This window comes from Trachemys scripta, chromosome 25 (assembly GCF_013100865.1).
Source record: "Trachemys scripta elegans isolate TJP31775 chromosome 25, CAS_Tse_1.0, whole genome shotgun sequence".
NCBI classification, from domain to species: domain Eukaryota; kingdom Metazoa; phylum Chordata; order Testudines; family Emydidae; genus Trachemys; species Trachemys scripta.
Window position 1 is genome coordinate 3,420,977 of NC_048322.1, and position 19,433 is coordinate 3,440,409.

General features: G+C 45.3%; 2 protein-coding genes across 3 annotated transcripts in view; one reads left to right on the forward strand and one right to left on the reverse strand.

Annotated features, from left to right (window-relative positions):
* The window catches only part of LOC117870001 (zinc finger protein OZF-like), an 876,360-nt gene that overhangs the window by 35,994 nt on the left and 820,933 nt on the right, over positions 1–19,433 (reverse strand). The window lies entirely within an intron of this gene.
* On the forward strand, positions 2,200–14,953 carry LOC117870050 (zinc finger protein 773-like). The gene is made up of 5 exons (XM_034757256.1): positions 2,200–2,223; positions 3,103–3,207; positions 4,910–4,998; positions 5,598–5,724; positions 12,713–14,953. Exons 2-5 carry the CDS (start codon positions 3,111–3,113, stop codon positions 13,420–13,422), a joined length of 1,023 nt encoding a protein of 340 aa, XP_034613147.1. The 5' UTR covers positions 2,200–2,223; positions 3,103–3,110; the 3' UTR covers positions 13,423–14,953.

The window sequence follows — 19,433 nt, forward strand, 5'->3', positions numbered from 1 at the left end:
CTGGATGCTGCAGTCCCAAGCCCTTCTCTCCTGGAAATGTCTGTCTGCATTTGCATTTGCAGGGTGAAATCCCCTCCCCGCCATGCTGAGGTCCTGAGCCAGGCCTAAGGCCCCTCTCACTGCACGTTAATGGGTTTAGTGGGGCCAGGGGCCTTCTGGGTCTCTCAGCACTGGGCGGAATTTGATTCTCAATGAAGAGAAATATCTTCTGCCTGCAAAAGTGCCTGGGGAGAAGCTTTCCGCAGTGGCGACCTGCCCGTAGGGATTGCTGGGGCTGCGTAGGGGAAAGTCCCTGGTAGGGGGTGGTAGCTGCTCTGGGAATGTAAACCTGAAATTCCCCTACTGCCTGAGGCTTCAATGGTGACTCCCCTGCAGAGCAGGAGGTCTCTCCACCCAGGGACACTCCCACTGACTGCCTCCTCTTTCTCTCCCTCTTTAGTGTGCTGGGAGCACAGGGGGCAGGTAAGTCCTGGGCTCCATTTCGCTCCCCCTCATGGGCCGTTAGGTTTGATAACTGCACTGAATAGGAAGCTGCCCCCTGTCCTTGGAGCATGTGATTCTGTCTCCCCTAGTGGCTGACTCGGTTAGGAGAAGAGCCGTTTACTGTCTGATCACTAATGAGGTCACAGCAGGGCTGCTGGACAGACCAGGCCTGTCTCCTGGACTGATGTGGCCACGTCACGTATTCAGAGGGTGCAGAATCTCAGCTTTCACATTTTTTAAAGTGAGTTCTTGGGCCTCAGCACCTCCCCAGTGTAAACGGAGACAGTGTTGCCTTGCTGGGGCTGGTAGCAACCTGAAGCCATAGCTCTGAGAGCGTGAACTCTCCTGTCCCCTGTTAATGTCAACTGAAATGATGACACTTTGATGTCAACATTAAACATTCTGTGGCTGATCACTTGAGCAGGTGGATCGGGGAGGGGGTGGGAGTGAAACCTTTGTGGGCTGGGAATAGGCGATTGCTGTAGGGAGGGAAGAACAGAGGAGAGACAAGGACAAGGAAACAAGAGAGAAATGGAGAAAGGAGGGTGGGAAAGGAAGGGAAACACAGGGAAGAACAAGAAGGGGCCCTACAGGGCTGTCTGGGAGGGGGCTGTTTTCCTCCTGAGTGATACTGAGTGTGACAGACAAAGACTTAGCAAATTAAGAACTAAAATTTTATTTCCTATATGAAGGACAGATTCTCCCCTTGTTCCTTGTATGTGGGTGTCCCATGGAGAGCAGTGGGTGTTCTGCTGTGAACGGAGTAGGGCACAGAGTCCTAAATTGATGCCCTGGCCCACTGACCATAATGGACAGTACAATATGGCCCTCTTTGTCAAATGAGCTGGACGCCCCAGGGTTACTGCTTTAGCTAGAGGGCTTGGGGGATTTGGCATTCAAGGGCCCACATTCATTCCCTGCTGAAGACCTGGGCTCTGTCTGTGGCCTCTGCCAGCATGTAGGACCTGCCCACTCTTTGGTCTGTGTCTCCTCCCTTTCCACATAATCCCAGTGCTGGTGCCCCTTGTTACTGCAGTAAACCAGTGTGGGAGCTGGCTCAGCACCCCACAGAACCAGAGCGTCCCTGAGAAAGCTCCTGAACAATGTCTCCATTCCTTGCTCTAGTTTCTCCCCACTTCCCATCTCGCTGGGGAGCACAGGGTTGAGGTGACTCACCATGACAATGACCATCTCAGCCTACAAAGCTCAGAGCCAGGTTTCCTGGAGTTTGGGGGTTCCTGGGCTCAGGGTCTGGGGTTCAGGCCTATTTCTCACCCCTCCTTTCCCCAGCAGGGAGGACGGGATGTTTCGGAAGCCAGAGCCGGGGTTCATGGAGCTGGAGAAGAGACTCAGCGATTTCTCTCTGAAAAGTGCCATGCTGCAGGAGGTGCTGCTGTGATTCAGAGGTGAATTGGAGTGTGGGTGTGGCATCTCCTCTGGTCAGAGTGACCCTCACACTTGGGAGGAGTCGGGGTCTCTAGTGATGTTGCTGATCCTCGGCTCCATCTCACAGCCCAGCTCAGCGAGTTGCCCTTCTCCATGAAGCAGTGCTGTGGGGTTGGCTCTCTCTGCAGCAGCTGCGTTATCAGCCTCTGATCTCTGGCACCATCTCGTAGTTACCAGCAGTTACATTAATAAGAAAATGGGGATTTCTCCATGAATGCAAGGGCCTGAATTCTCACCTCTCCCATCTTCTCCTTCCCCTAGAGACGCTGCAACGGGGGCTGGGGAGCGACACAGGTATGTGTGTGTCTCTGGCTGGCCATGGGGAGATTTCAGACCAATTACCATGTTAACGACAGAGGATCGCAGCTTCCAGCATCTGGAAGCTGTGTAACAATGTGAAGCGATGTTACTTTGTTCTTGCACTACTATATTTTCAACTGACTTGTCTCAAATGTTTTAGCTCATCAATATTATGTAAGCATTTAAAGTGTTTTGCAGTATTTTTAGTACTCATTAATTTTTTTGCTTTTACTTTCTTTAATTATTGCATTTTTTACTGACTACATTAATTTTAGGAATTTTATCTTGCAGTTTTGATTGCAGTAATATTAATAGGGTTTTCAATTAAGTTTATGTAGTCTGATTTTAAAGCTTTTTTTTAAAAGACCACTAAGGTCTTTGACAACTTTTCCTGTTTTTGAGTGGCTGCTTGATGGTTTTTTAAAAAAAAATACAAAGACTGAGCTTTTTTTTTTAAAAACGTATTTATTTGAAAGTTTGTTAGTATAGTTAGGGTTTTTTGGCTTTTTAAAAAAATATATAGACTTTTTTTGTTGTGACTTTTAAAATTTGTAATATACTCACATTTTTAAACTTATAATTATTTTAGTGCACTATTTACCTCTTGTGACACAGGTTGTAGCTGATTTTTACACTTTAAATAAATAAAACCGCTATTAGCATCTAATTTTGTTAAAACAACAATTCAATATTTCTTTTTTGCATAACCTGCACTTCTTTAAGAATGCAACGTTTATTTGGTTCTTTTAATTAACTTTTTGCTCTAAACTTTTTTTTATGCTTAAATTATGCCTTAAATTAATTTATATTTCTTGGAATGATTTTATTCATTTAAGATAGAATCTTAATTCCCCCCCCCCAATACATTCCTAGCCATCCCGATGATGATTAATTTCTGGGAAACATCTTCAGCAGAATTATTTGAAGGTATTGCACCAGAGAGTAAAGGTACAGAGGCAGTGGCCTGTGAGAAACAGGGTAAGTTTCATTACTAATCCTGCTCTTAAAAAGAAGGGTCTTTTTAGAATTTTTTTTTAATTTACAAGCACTGAGAGACTTTAAGGAAGTCATTAATCACGGGAGCAATGGGTCTCTTTGGAACATATTTTAACTGACAACCCCTTACAGCCTTTATGAGAAACAGGATAGAACTATGGTCAACATTAAGTGCAAATTAATAGTCATGCGTCATGAGGAGAAAGAGGAGGGAATATAATGAAAAAAAGCCTCTCCGAAAGGAAATATATCAGTTTAGTAGCAGTCTTGCCATGTCAGGGGTGAGGTGGGAGATGTTTTTCTTTCTCCTGCCCTCCCCCATTTCTTTTTTAAAGTCCCAAAAGGACTAAAAGTGGGTGCCATAGTTTATTTTGTTTACTAATTAAATCCATGTCCCTAAGGCCAAATTTGGCATAGGTAACTTTGTTCCCACGTTTTCTTGTTCACCAAGCATAGATCTTAGTACTGGCCCTCAACGACATTAGCCCCCTTTTTGGACTAATTTAATTTTCTGTAGTTGGTCTTCTTGCACTTGTGCATGGCCTTCATGGCTGCAAATAATTTAACCTACTTTTCATCAACTTGTTGCTATAGGGTATTGTAAGATCTTATGAACTTTCATCTTCTTTTTACAGTGAAGTAGAGAAGAGAGTTCCAAATGTGGGTGTTATTGGAATTAACAGTTCCCAGGGTTGGTCCATACATGCCATTGCACTTGGCTCATTCATGCTTTGTCCGGGTACAATGTAGCACTCTCTTCCCATGGGTAGTCAATGACGATACAAAATAATGATCTAGGCTATTGTTTCTCAGCTGGTGGCTTGTGATCCACGGGGCCTCAGAAAAGGCAGTCAGGAGGCTGTGAGATGTTGAGCATTTCATTATGATCTAAAGCAAAGAAAATCTCACTCCCCCACTCCTGCACTCCCCCGTTCATTGTGGTCCAGTTTTCTCTGTCAGCCTCTTGAAATATACAAGTTCTATATAGACTCAGCACGGATACATGTTGTATTCTCACTTCTTTAGTAAATATTCGGGGGTCAGAAAAAAATTGACTTCCAATAAGTGGTACTTGCTTACTTATTTCAGCTGTGAAATTAGGCAGTTTGAAGCTGTGCACAGTAACCCTTTCATTGCCTGTATCACAGTCAGCGAGACTGAAACCCCTTCGGTGGTTAGTAGAGATGGGGACGAGGCAGAAAGTTTGGATCCAAACTGGCATTCAGTGCTGTCAGCAATCACAGGAGAGCAAAGGAACCCAGGGATCGTTGGTCACTAAGTTTCCTGTGGAGAGGGTGAAAGAGAAGACAGAAAACGAAGGAGAAATAAGTGTGGGGTGGGAAGGTCACAAGCTCCCAAACCTGCCCACATCCAGTCATAGAGTCATAAAGTCTAAGGCCAGAAGGTACCATTGGATCATCTGGTCTGATATCCTGTCTAGCATTGGCTGTAAACACCACCCAGCACCCACCCACTAAACCCAACAGCTGGAGTGAGACCAAAATCTTGCAGCCCACTGGAGACTAGGAGGGGTTGAGTCTGGGCTGTGATCAAGTGATGGAATATTTTCCCAGCATGCGAGTCAGAAACATCTTGTGCAGGGAAAGGGCCAGGGCAAATCATGATGTGACAGGAACTAAACGTCCTTCTGGAATCTTTCCTGTCACCCTTCTCACCCTGACAGGTGGAAGAGTAACGCCCACCTTTGGCTCCAGATTGTCCCAGCCTCCCACGGGACAGGGAAGGGAAATGGCTGTAATGGAGCCAGTCCAGGTAGGGATTATTGCGGGGTTGCTAGTGGCTTCCTCCTGGAGGGAGAGGGGCAGGAAATACTGAGGGCCTGAGATCTTTGGGGGAGTTTAGTCTGGAGGTGGGAGGGGGGCAGGAAATACCCAGGGTGGAGAAAGGGAGGGGGACAAGGCATGTGACAAACTTGCTGGGAATTGTTTAACCCAAGTCCTGGATTCCGGGAACAGACCCATGGGGTTTGGGTGAGGAAATTACCCTATTTGTGGGTGGGGGAACCCTGGACAGCGTGGGGAAAACGTATCAGCTTCTCAGTGCAAGAACAAAAACCTACTCGCTAGAGGCTGCTATGAGATATAAAGGGGCGGAAGGGTTACTCACCAGTGGGGCGTAGAGTAGCTTGTAGGTGTGTGATGAATGAGAAGGCCCTTCCCCCTCTGTCTGCTAGGGGGGGACTAGGGGATCTCTATCTCCCCTCCTGTTTTGCTTGCCGGCTGCTCTGAGGGTGGGACTCTGCCGATTGTGAGCCTGCCAGAGCTTCCATTTGATTGACTCCTCTCCCTCCATGAATAGTGGGGCTGTGAGTGGGGCAGCAGGTACTGAGTGTTGGACACTTCCTCTTTCAGGGGCCAGTGACCTTCGAGGAGCTGGCTGTGTATTTCACCAGGGAAGAGTGGGCTCTGCTGGACCCCCGTCAAAGAGCCCTCTGCAGAGACGTCATGCAGGAGAACTATGAGAATGTGACCTTGCTCGGTAACAATTCCTGTGCCCTCGGTTATTAGGAGAAATCCAGAGTTAAGGTTCATGCCACTCCCACAATGCCATCTGTACTCTGCCCTGTCTCAGCAGCAGCCCATTGAATGCATTGAAATGGGGCAGACTAGGTCCCTCAGGGTTCACATGCACCTCCCTTCATATCACAGTCACAGCTCTGCCAAGCTGCTCCAACTACTCCCTTCACCATCCAGTTACAGCTACAGCTGACTCACTGCACACAGCTTGAGGGCATGCCAATAAATGCTGGTATTCCCATCTGTGAACACAACGTAGTCCTTCATATCTATTCTAGAATCATAGATTTTTATGGCCAGAAAGGGCTATTAGGTCATCTAGTCTGACCTTCTTTATAACACGGGTCATAGAATTTCATCCAGTTACTGCTGTATTGAGCTGAATACCTTGTGTTGGACTAAATCCTCCCCCAGAAAGGCATCCACTCTGACTTGAAGACTTCAAGAAATGGAGAAACCTCCACTTCCTTTGTTAGTTTGTTAACCTTTGCACCAGCCTTACTGAGCCATTCCCAGTGGCTAGTGCCAGCTGCAGGGCTAAGGGCAGAGTTAAGGTTGCATTTTAGGGATAGTGTGTATATTAACTCTTCCTTTTCTAGTTTTCAGAGATTTATGTTTAGCCACCACCCACCTAGTGGAAAGGCATGCAGCAGAAATGGGCAGCCTGTACTCAGCATTTACATAGTTTATGGGTATTTGATTCTCATTTATTTAATAGACTTTTCAGCACTATGTGTCTGCATGAGAGATTTTGCCAGCATAATTATGTCAATTAAGGATGTGCTTTTTCGCATCCCTAACAAACAGAGCTCTGCTGACAAAACTTTGCAGCTCAGAAGAGGCCAGAGTCTGCAAGTGGATTTTAAAACACTTCAAAATATTGCTCTCAGCCCTGAAATTTTGGAATCGGGGGAAAGGTCTAAGAGGAACTCCTTCAGAATGCAAGCAAAACACACAATGCACATAGTCTGAAAGTAAACAGTGGTACGGCTCCAACTCTGATGAATGAGTGTAGCTCAGTGGCAGTGGCCATAGCATGTCCTCTTGACCCAACCAACCAACGACTGAGAGCAGTGTGAGGTTTCTATTCAGGAGTTCTTGGGGAGTGTGGGGGAGGAGAGCAGGGAGCAGTGGGAGGGGAGAAGATGATGGGGGAGCTAGTGCTTGTGGGGTGCCACAAGATAGGGCAGGCTTTGTGTAGTGGGAGGAAGGGGATAGGTATGTGGAAGGCTGGAGGGTATCAGGGAAGGATGGGTACCATGGAAGGAAGAGGAAGTGAGGAATCAGACAGAATCTCCTGGGAACAGGGAGTGTGGTGGTTTGGGGGAGTGGGAGACTGGGAATGGAGAAAAGGGAATGGAGGTCCCCGCAGTGGTGCTGTTGGAGAGGGAGGATTGGGTAGGAGATCTGGGATACTTGGAAGTGGAAAAAACTGAGGATATTGGGAAGGGGGTGGGGAGTGGTCGCTCCAAGGAGCAGGAAGGATCTGGTGGCAGTGGGAAGGGAAGGTTTCAGGGAGGCAGATATTTGGGGCCCTCCACTGAGAATATCCTTGCCAAAGTGTCTAATGAGTTCTCCCTAAGCAAAGCTCAGAACCAGTACTCCATCCTTATTCTTCTTGACCTGCCAGCCACCTTTAATACCACTGACCATGGTCGTCTTCTTGACAACTTGTCTTCTTCCTGGCTCTCCTCCTACCTCCATAACTTCTTCTTCAGTGTCCCCTTAGGAAGATCATCCTCACCCCCTCTCCAGTTTTCTGTGAGGGTTCTACAGGGCTCAGTCCTTGGTAACTTCCTCTGCACTTTATCTGTGGGAAATCTCACTCACAAACACAAATTCAGCTACTGTCTGTATGATGATGAATCACAGATCTACTGCACTACTCCAGACCTGTCTCCTTCTGTCCAAACTGAAATCTCAGCCTCCCTCTGATGCCTCCTTGTGGATGGCTAGCCATCAACTCAAGCTCAACAGCTCAGATGTTGATAACAGAGCTCTTAATCCCCCAAATCATCCTCCCCCCCCCCCACTTAATTTCTTGCTGTTCACCCCAGAATTAGCTGATGGAATCTCAGAGCCTCTGGCAATATTTGCAAATTCAGATAACAGGAGAGGTCCCAGAAGATTGGAGAAGGGCTAACATAGTGCTAATCTTTACAAAGGGGAAAAAGGAGGAGCTGGGGAACTATAGACTAGTCAGCCTGACCTCAATACCAGGGAAGCTACTAGAGCAATGTATAAAACATTCATTTTGCGAATACCTGGAGGATGAAGGGGTGATCGGTAGCAGCCAGCATGGATTTACTAAGAACGTAACATGACAAACCAGCTTGATATTGTTGTTTGATAGGGTGACTGGTTTGGTGGATAAAATAGACCTGGACTTCAGAAAGTCTTTTAACACAGTCCCATGAGTAAGCTGGAGAAATGCGGGTTCAATGGAACTTCCATTAAGTGGATATATAATTGGTTACACATCCTCAAGCAAAGAGTAACTATTAACGGAATGATGTCAGATTGGAGGGATTTCTCAAATGGGGTTTCACAGGGATCTGTTTTGGGTCCAATGTTACTTAACATAAGAACGGCCATATCGGGTAAGACCAAAGGTCCATCTAGCCCAGTATCCTGTCTCCCGACAGTGGCCAATGCCAGGTGCCGCAGAGGGAGTGGACCTAACAGGCAATGATCAAGTGATCTCTCTCCTGCCATCCATCTCCATCCTCTAACAAACAGAGGCTACATCTTCATTAATGACCTGGATGTAAGAACAGAGAGCATACTGATCAAATTTACAGATGACACAAAGCTGGGGTTGTTGTCAACACTTTGGAGGATAGAGCAAAATTTCAAAGGGATCATGATAAATTGGCGAACTGGGCTATAAGCAACAATGAAATTCAACAAAGACAAGTGTACGGTGCTACAGTTCGGGAAGAAAAACCCAGTGCACAAATACGGAATGGGGGGTAACTGGGATGGCAGCAGCACCGCTGAGAAGGATCTGGGAGTTGTGGTGGATCACACCCTCAACATGAGGTCAACAGTGATGATGATGATGCAAAAAAGCAAATGCATTAACAGAAGCATAGCATGCAAATCACAGGTGGTGATAGTGCTGCTCTATTCAGCATTGGTTAGGCCTCAGGGGGAGTCCTGGGTCCAGTTTTGGTCACCTGTGACTAGATAGGATGTAGAGAAACTGGAAAGAATCCAGAGGCAAGTGACAAAGATGATCAAAGGGATGGAACGCAAACCAGTGAGCAAAGGCTGATAGAACTGGGTGTGTTTAGTTTTGGGGGGAAAAAAAGAGTTAATAGGGAGAGATATGATAGCGGTCTTCAAATACTCGGAAGGCTGTGTAAGCATGTGTGGCCATCCCTCCTGGTCTATCTCTGAGGGAGGCCAGGCCTCCTCGCTGTCACGCTCTTAGCACTGCAATCAATTAAGGGGAATTAGCAGTCTTCAAAGGTCAGGCCACTTGATCCAGGCTGAGCAATAGTTAGTCTATGATACCCGGCCCTCAGGCAGGACTGGCCACCAACAGTCAGTGCTCTGACCTTCAATCAAGGCAGAGCTGCAAAGTCTCCAAGCCCAGGCCCTCAGGCAGGGTGGGACATCAAACAATTAGGGGCTTTGCCCAGGGCGAGCACCAAACAGTCTAGGGCTCAGGCAGGGGCAAGCACCAAAAAGTCTATTGTCCTAACTCAGCGGACGGTAGACCAACACAGGCCTCCTGGCCAAAAGTGGAGTGGCAGGAGGTAGGGGGACCCTGGCCCACCTGACTCCACCGGGTCCCAGCCCTGGGCCCTAACAGTGGCAGTGTAGTCTGCCACTGGATCAGCGGGGATCCGCCCACAACACACTGACTTAGTGTCAGGCCAACACTCAACCAGACAATGATCTAGTTTCCCTGGGCTACTTCCTACAATCGCCGGGGTTTGGTATCTCTGGCCTCCATTTCCCCGGGGTCGGTGGTCTGTGGCAGCCCCATCAGCTCGTTGGCACCTCGACTGGCTGGCGCTCTGGCCAGTCCTGCGGCGGCCGCCCCAGCAGGTCCTCGGTGTCCCACTCTGGCAGCGGGTGTTAAGCGTCTGTCTCCCTTGGCAGCTCCAACCCAACTGAGCTGCAAGTCCCTCCTCTTGTACTTCCACTTCCTGTCCTGCCCCTCAGCTTCCGGAGGGTGGGAGGTGGCTTTCCTTGCTCTGTAGCCCAACAGGCGGGTTGTGATCCCGGCTGCTGTTCCTCACTACAGGCTGCCATACAAAGGATGGAGAACAGTTTTTTTTTCTCTTGCCACAGAGGGCAGGACAAGAAGGAGTGGGTTCAAACTACAGCACAGCAGATTTAGATTAAATCTCAGGAAAAAACTTCCTAACTGGAAGAACAGTAGGACAATGGAACAGACGCCTAGGGAGGTGGGGGAAGGTTATTCACTTGAGGTTTTCAAAAGGAGGTTGGAGCCATCTGTCTTGTGTGGTTTAGTCACAGCAAATCCTGCACCTTGGCAGGGGGTTAGACTAGATGACCTTTGTGGTCCCTTTTAACTCTATGATTCTATGGGGAACTGGGGTTTGCCCTTGGAAAAGCTAAAGCTAGCATGTCGCCCATTAAGGGTATGTCTGCACTGCGTCTGTAAGCTGCCTCCCAGCTAGAGTCCATGCTGACTCACTACAAATAATGGTGTAAGCGCTGTCAGTTGGGCTGTAGCTTGGGTTCTAAAGCTTGGGTTCTAAAGCCAGGGGTTGAGAGGGGGTGTGGGCTGGATGGTCTGAGCTCCATCAAAGCAATGTCTCCACAGCCATTTTTAATGTACTAGCGGGAGACCCAGCCTGGAAAGTGGCCGACTCCCTGATGCACCTTAGACATACCCTAAAGAGGGCGGTCCAAAGGTAGACTGTATGAAAGCTAAATCATCTAACTCCCTGTAAATCCATGACCCAGCCCCCTCCTTTGGCACCCTGTCACCGTGCCTTAGTGGGATGCCAAATTCAGGACGAACTACTCAGATATACGTCAAACACAACCCAAAACTAGTGGTTATTCTTTTATAAGATAGACCAAACCAGCCACAAAAGTCAACTCCTGTTTCACCACACTGCATAACAAGAAAACATAAAGGCAGTTTTCTCAGGCATTCCAGTTCTTATAACACCACCAAAAACACTGGATTCAGAGATGAGTGGTTCTTTACAACCAGTGTCATTAAATAATAAGTTCTTCTGATCCCAAAGGGCCAGCCACTCCTGGGTCAATATACAACTTAGATCTTACCCAGAAATCACACTGGTGCCAATCCTTTAGTATCTAAAATCTAAAGGTTTATTCATAAAAAGAATGAAAGGTAAGAGTTAAAATTGTCTAAGGGAATCAATTACATACAGTAATGGCAAAGTTCTTGGTTCAGGCTTTTAGCAGTGATGGAATAAAGTGCTGGTTTAAGTCAAGTCTCTGGAGTTCATCCACAGCTTGGATGGGTCATTCAGTCTTTTGTTCAGAGCTTTGGTCTGTAGCAAAGTTCCTCCAGCGGTAAGAAGCAGGATTGAAGACAAAATAGAGGTGTTTCCAGGGCCTTTTATAGCTTTTGCCATGTGGAGGGCATCCCATTGTTCTTACTGTGGAAAATTACAGCAACAAGCTGGAGTTTGGAGTCGCATGGGCGTGTCACATGTTCATGCCCAATTTCCCTCAGTCATTGCAGGAAGCCATTACCTACATTCCAGACAGCACATTTACATGACAGTCCACTCAGTGTAGATGGGCTTCTCCAATGGTCCATTGTCAACCAAGTGTGTCTTGATGAACCACTTAATTTCAACAGTCCCTCCAAGATGTGCTAGATAGCTATCTTGTGGGCGTTACCCTGTTATGCTTATAAGAAGCACATGAGATCTCTTTCAGGGGAAAAGGAAATACACTGCGTTTATTGAAGATATAACAGTTAGCATATGCATTCAATCTCACACACACTGTCCCATCTGTCGATTTTATAGTTAACAGTCCAGAGTCCGGATAAACTTAGTGGCCATTTAGATTCATCACTGGTAGGGAGGAGCCGGGTTCGGTCGGTCGCGACACGATGCTCTGGGGAAGTCTTGGCAGGATGAATCCAAAGTTTCATGGCAAGGCACCCTGTTTATATAGTGATTTTCCTTCATTGGGACCAATGAGTTTTGCAGCGTCACACTGTAATCAATTGTTTTTTGACAAGTGTTTGTTTTCTTAAATTGTCCTTCTCATCCTTTATCTTGTTCTTTCATCAAGTTCCTCAGAGAGTTGTTCCATGTTGGTTTTGATCACAGCTATCTTGTCCCCACTGGTAGGTGCCTGTCTTATCTTTAGAGTCATCAGTCTGCCCTCCTCTGACATTTCAATAGGGGTGTGTTGCAGCCTCCTGGTGCCCTTGCATCTGTCTCCAGTTCCTTCCTCATACATCTGGTTCAGCGATGGTCTTCACACTTACCTCTTAACACATACATTCCTCATTCACACACAAAACAGAATTAATTTACACAGAACATTTTGAACAGGAACATCAAATTGCAATGCAAAAGAAAACAATCATGGCATTCTTTTACTTATTTGAAAATGCTAAACCTACAATAAATTGGTGACCCTCAAAGGTCTGTTACTGCCTTGAAATCAGTACAGACACAGCTTCTGGCTGATGTATCTCTACCCATTGGCCCATTAGGCCATTCCTTTCTCTTATTCAAAAAGGGGGGTGGCAGGATATGATCAGATCATACATCAATACATTTAATACATGCTACATTATTATCCTTCATTCTAAATTATATAAAATACAAACAAAATCCTACTACTACATTTGGGGGAAAAGTTTTAGGAAGTTCAGTTCCTGGTTTTTATTTGACCTCTCTCCAGCACTTGTTTTGGTTTGGCCTTCCCCTTTTCATCCCTGTTTGAGGTTTCTCTCTCTATCACAGCAGGTGATGCAATGGTATGTGACAAAGAGGAACAGAATTCTCAGCAGGAAAACGTTGAGCAAGTGGATAAACACAGAGAATTATCGCAAAGACCAAAAAGGAATGTGTCCAGGAGTCATGAGCAGGGAAACTCCTGTGAGATTCAGCACAGACTAGAAAGAGAACAAGGAAACCAGCCAGGGGAGAAAGTGGGTAAATTTATTTCCTGTTGGGGAACTCAGAAGGACATCAAGGAAACCACAACCCCGCAGGAAATCCTCATGGGAAAGAGAAAAAATACATGCACTGAGTGTGGGATAAACTTACATGACTACTCAGCCCTTATAAAACATCAGAGAATACACACAGGTGAGAAACCCTGTGAATACAGTGAGTATGGGAAAATCTTCACTCGCAGATCAGGCCTTTTTCTCCATCAGAGAATCCACACAGGGGCGAGGCCCTATGAATGCACTGAGTTTGGAAAATGCTTTGCTAAGAGCTCAGCCTTTTCTGAACATCAGAGAATCCACACGGGGGAGAGGCCCTATGAATGCAGTGAGTGTGGAAAATGCTTCACTAATAACTCAGCCCTTTCTAAACATCAGAGAATGCACGCAGGAGAGAGACCCTATGAAAACAGTGAGTGTGGGAATACCTTCTCTTGGTACTCAACCCATGTTAGCCATCAGAGAATCTGCAAGGGAGATCAACACCATAAAAACCTCTAGGTCTATCAATACTTTTTTTAAAAAATACTTTTCCTGATTCCTACATAACTTTTAAAGCTGCTTGAACTGTTTGCAGCACCGTTATCCCTCGGCTTCTCCAGATGAGTGGGCCATTTTTGCCTTTTGCAGTTTGCCCTGTTTTGAGATGGACCTATTTGTACTTTCTGTTGTCCCATGGGTAATTCGAGTGTGCCCTTTGTATCAGGAACCAGGGAGCATCACATTTATACCATTCCTCTTATTGCAAAGTTATTGTTAGAGTCACCAATGATACAGATTGTATTATTGTCAGTTATTCTCACATAGCTCTGGGTTTTGCTGAAGAGCAGTTATATTGGGAACTTTTCAAATTATATGTAAATGAAGAGAAGCAGGGGCCCGAAAAAATGTGTCATTTCAGCTTCTGTGACACTGTAAGGAGATGGAGTAACTCAGAGATTCCCTCCTTGCCCATCACCACAAAACTCTTACCTTTTGTCTGAGCCATGAAGAGTTTAACTTCATCACATTCTATCCATCCACTTCTCAAAGTGTCATGTGATGAAGCTTTCTCTTTTGTTTGTGTTTGGAGATGATGCTTTGACTTCTTTAATCTTATATCAGAGTCACCATGACTGGAGATGAAAGTATCAAAGACCTGGGAGGGGAATTCAAATGAATCCCAAACACAATGTGATCATTTGGAGTTTAAATCCCAGGTTCCATCTATTGGCAAAGCCACCTCTGGCAAAGTGGCTGTTTTTTCCCCCCATTATGGAGATACTAATTTACTGAAAACGTTGTAAATAACATAACTGACCTTTGAGACAGTGCTGAGTGAAGCAGGTTTGAATGGATCAGAGGAGAATGTGATGGGAGAATCTCTTGTCCTGATTCTGAGTCATCAGATGTAACCTGCTCTGGAATTTCACTTGACACTTCCATTGTCATGTATTCTATTTCTCTGTGATGTGAGTTTCTATCTTTCCTGAAGGCTGTTTGGTCACCCAATTGAATATTAGTTCAGTTTGATGAGATGTAGCTCAGATTTATTGGAGAATTTAAAACAAATGACCATTTGCTAAAGTCATAATTTCTCACTTCAGCTTTGCTTTTCCCCCATCCCTCCATGTAACATGGAGAAAGTTCAAGTGCAGTTCTGTCATCAGGAGAGAACTCTCCAATGTACTGCACCTGCTAACAAAGAAACAGCAGTGATTTAAAATCTCCACTCGGAAATGGTAAACAACAGCAGAACCCCAACTAACTGAAGGAAGTGCATATGATCCTAGTGTCGTTCATTTGTTTAAGTCAATATTGTCTCAGATGATCTGGGGAGAGAATTCTACGGTAAGTGGTTTTGAAGTAGGCAAAATCTCCATGTATTTGGTTCCCAAAGCATTTGTAACCCAGGCCCCACAGAAGATCTCTCCTAGCTAATCCTATGGCATGGGAGATGCTGCCCTTCATGACACAGATATTGAGGAAATAGAAGTGTGGGTTTTGTTGAATTTATCCTTTGTAGTTGCTAAAAAAGGGGAATAAAATTAAATCAGTGTTGGAAATCTAATAGCTTCAGAAAAATAGCTATTTTTAATAGAAAATTCAGCTTTGGTAACTAACAGAGATTCTGATCCCGCCCTTTATCCAGTCCCTTGCCTGGAACTGTGCCAGCAAATTAAAGAAAAACTGGGCATGTTTTGGGAAGCCATTCCTCACTAACACTGCTGAGATTTGGAGTGGTTTTATAAAGGATTCTACTTCAGAGAACTGTAAATTTATCCTAACCAAGGCCAAAGATTTGGAAAGAACTGGGGTTGAAAGAGTCCACACCCAGTTCTTGCTTTCCACCCCAGTAAAGGAAGTTATGGTGACCAACGACCCAAGGAAAATCGTTTGTACAACTCCACTTCTGAATGAAGGGGGGTAGGCTCCGGTTGAGAGTGAGGAGCAGTGTGCATAGGAGGGGCTGTGGGTTGGGTCTGAGGGGCACTGGGAATAGAGGGGACATGGGTTCAGGTTGAAGAGCATCCTCATTTGGGGATCTAGCAGGACAGGGGAAGGCAGCAGGTGATTCTAATTCCTTAGGGATATTTTGTGTGCGCGTGCAGGGGAGGAACATGCTATATGCCCGGAGGCCTTTATTCCTCTATCCTGTGAGGACAGAGGGAATGTCAGGAAGTTGCCCCTTCAATCCCACACACAAAAAGGCCCTTCTTAGGAAAGGCAAAATCCTGAAGAGAAAAAGTTACATCAAAGAGAGAGATTTTTAAGATCTTGCTGAATAGTTCATCACCTGACCAGGGACTTGAACCCTGGACCCTCAGATTAAAGGTATGAGGCTTTACCAACAGAGCTATTTAGGCTTGGAGGGGAGGGGAGGGAGGAAGGAGTGAGTTAGTGCAGAGGTGAAACTAGGCAAGAAAAAGCAGGAAACCAGCAGCTCTTTCTCTCTTATTGAATCATGGAATATCAGGGTTAGAAGGGACCTCAGGAGGTATCTAGTCCAACCCCCTGCTCAAAGCAGGGCCAATCCCCAGACAAATTTTTGCACCAGACCCCTAAATGGCCCCCCTCAAGGATTGAGCTCACAAACAGGGGTTTAGTAGGCCAATGCTCAAACCACTGAGCTATCCCTCCTCCTCTCTTCCTAGCCCTAGCCTAGGCTCAACTTAGTGCTGGTTAAGAAGAGGGGAAAGTATCTGCATCTACCAGCCTTTCCTAGCTGTACAAGAATCAGGGCCAATACAGAGGTACCCATCTGCAAGTGCCAAATGGTTGAATTGGCGAATGCAACCTCTAGAAGTCCCTGGCTCACTTGGATATAAAATCAAGTGTACATCACCATAATTATTTCAAAGGGATAATGATAGGAAAGTTCACAATTGACTAAGTAGTTACATTCAAAGATAATTGGCTATTCATGCTCATTAGCATCACTGTGGACTGAGCTTTTTTCCTCGGTCTTCATTCTAGAACATCAGAAGTACCTTGAGCAGGTATGTGGCTCCTTCAGACTCCCGCTTAGATTTCAGGATGCTGGGAAGGTGTTTGGAGACTGTGTGAAAATCAAAGCTCTCTATGGTGGCTAATAGCAAAATGTGAGCATGTTTCCCCTCTGCACCACACAATAAAGCTGATGTTAGTGCAGATGCACCCATGTAGCTGTGTGGCTTTAGCACTGCTATTACAGCTGTTCTCAGTTCTCACTGAAACTTGGTGGGATAATACACATGATTGGAATGTTGGTGTGGATGGGTACAGCTTGCTCAGGAAGGATAGACGGGAAAAAGGGAGGAGGTGTTGCCTTATATATTAAAAATGTACACACATGGACTGAGGTAGAGATGGGCATAGGAGACGGAAGTGTTGAGAGTCTCTGGGTTAGGCTAAAAGGGGTAAAAAACAAGGGAGATGTCATGCTAGGAGTCTACTACAGGCCACCTAACCAGGTGGAAGAGGCTTTTTTTAAGCAACTAACAAAATCATCCAAAGCCCAAGCTTTGGTGGTGATGGGGGACTTCAACCACCCAGATATATGTTGGGAAAATAACACAGTGGGGTACAGACTATCCAACAAATTCTTGAACTGCATTGCAGACAACTTTTTATTTCAGAAGGTTGAAAAAGCTACTAGGGGGGAAGCTGTTCTAGACTTGATTTTAACAAATAGGGAGGAACTCGTTGAGAATTTGAAAGTAGAAGGCAGCCTGGGTGAAAGTGATCATGAAATCATAGAGTTTGCAATTCTAAGGAAGGGTAGAAGGGAGAACAGCAAAATAGAGACAATGGATTTCAGGAAGGCAGATTTTGGTAAGCTCAGAGAGCTGATAGGTAAGGTCCCATGGGAATCAAGACTGAGGGGAAAAACAACTGAGGAGAGTTGGCAGTTTTTCAAAGGGACACTATTAAGGATCCAAAAGCAAGCTATTCCGCTGGTTAGGAAAGATAGAAAATGTGGCAGAAGACCACCTTGGCTTAATCATGAGATCTTGCATGATCTAAAAAATAAAAAGGAGTCATATAAAAAATGGAAACTAGGACAGATTACAAAGGATGAATATAGGCAAACAACACAGGAATGCAGGGGCAAGATTAGAAAGGCAAAGGCAGAAAATGAGCTCAAACTAGCTACAGGAATAAAGGGAAACAAGAAGACTTTTTATCAATATATTAGAAGCAAAAGGAAGACCAAAGACAGGGTAGGCCCACTGCTTAGTGAAGAGGGAGAAACAGTAACAGGAAACTTGGAAATGGCAGAGATACTTAATGACTTCTTTGTTTCGGTCTTCACCGAGAAGTCTGAAGGAATGCCTAACATAGTGAATGCTAATGGGAAGGGGGTAGGTTTAGCAGATAAAAGTTAAAAATCACTTAGAAAAGTTGGATGCCTACAAGTCACCAGGGCCTGATGAAATGCATCCTAGAATACTCAAGGAGCTAATAGAGGAGGTATCTGAGCCTCTAGCTATTATCTTTGGAAAATCATGGGAGACGGGAAGAGATTCCAGAAGACTGGAAAAGGGCAAATATAGTGCCCATCTATAAAAAGGGAAATAAAAACAACCCAGGAAACTACAGACCAGTTAGTTTAACTTCTGTGCCAGGGAAGATAATGGAGCAGGTAATTAAGGAAATCTGCAAACACTTGGAAGGTGGTAAGGTGATAGGGATCAGCCAGCATGGATTTGTAAAGAACAAATCATGTCAAACCAATCTGATAGCTTTCTTTGATAGGATAACGAGCCTTGTGAATAAGGGTGAAGCTGTGGATGTGGTATACCTAGACTTTAGTAAGGCATTTGATACGGTCTCGCATGATATTCTTATCGATAAACTAGGCAAATACAATTTAGATGGGGCTACTGTAAGATGGGTGCATAACTGGCTGGATAACCGTACTCAGAGAGTTGTTATTAATGGTTCCCAATCCTGCTGGAAAGGCATAACGAGTGGGGTACCGCCGGGGTCTGTTTTGGGACCGGCGCTGTTCAATATCTTCATCAACAACTTAGATATTGGCATAGCAAGTACGCTTATTAAGTTTGCGGATGATACCAAATTGGGAGGGATTGCAACTGCTTTGGAGGACAGGGTCATAATTCAAAATGATCTGGACAAATTGGAGAAATGGTCTGAGTTAAACAGGATGAAGTTTAACAAAGACAAATGCAAAGTGCTCCACTTAGGAAGGAAAAATCAGTTTCACACATACAGAATGGGAAGAGACTGTCTAGGAAGGAGTACGGCAGAAAGGGATCTAGGGATTATAGTGGACCACAAGCTAAATATGAGTCAACAGTGTGATGCTGTTGCAAAAAAAGCAAACATGATCCTGGGATGTATTAACAGGTGTGTTGTGAGCAAGACACGAGAAGTCATCCTTCCACTCTACTCAGGCCTCAGCTGGAGTATTGTGTCCAGTTCTGGGCACCGCATTTTAAAAAAGATGTGGAGAAATTGGAAAGGGTCCAGAGAAGAGCAACAAGAATGATTGAGAACATGACCTATGAAGGAAGGCTGAAAGAATTGGGTTTGTTTAGTTTGGAAAAGACTGAGAGGGGACATGATAGCAGTTTTCAGGTATTTAAAAGGGTGTCATAAGGAGGAGGGAGAAAACTTGTTCACCTTAGCCTCTAAGGATAGAACCAGAAGCAATGGGTTTAAACTGCAGCAAGGGAGGTCTAGGTTGGACATTAGGAAAAAGTTCCTAACTGTCAGGGTGGTTAAACACTGGAATAAATTGCCTAGGGAGGTTGTGGAATCTCCATCTCTGGAGATATTTAAGAGTAGGTTAGATAAATGTCTATCAGGGATGGTCTAGACAGTATTTGGTCCTGCCATGCGGGCAGGGGACTGGACTCAATGACCTCTGGAGGTCCCTTCCAGTCCTACAAAAACAACAAAGAGTCTGGTGGCACCTTAAAGACTAACAGATTTATTTGGGCATAAGCTTTCGTGAGTAAAAACCTCACTTCTTCGGATGCATAGAGTGAAAGCTACAGATGCAGGCATTATATACAAACACATGG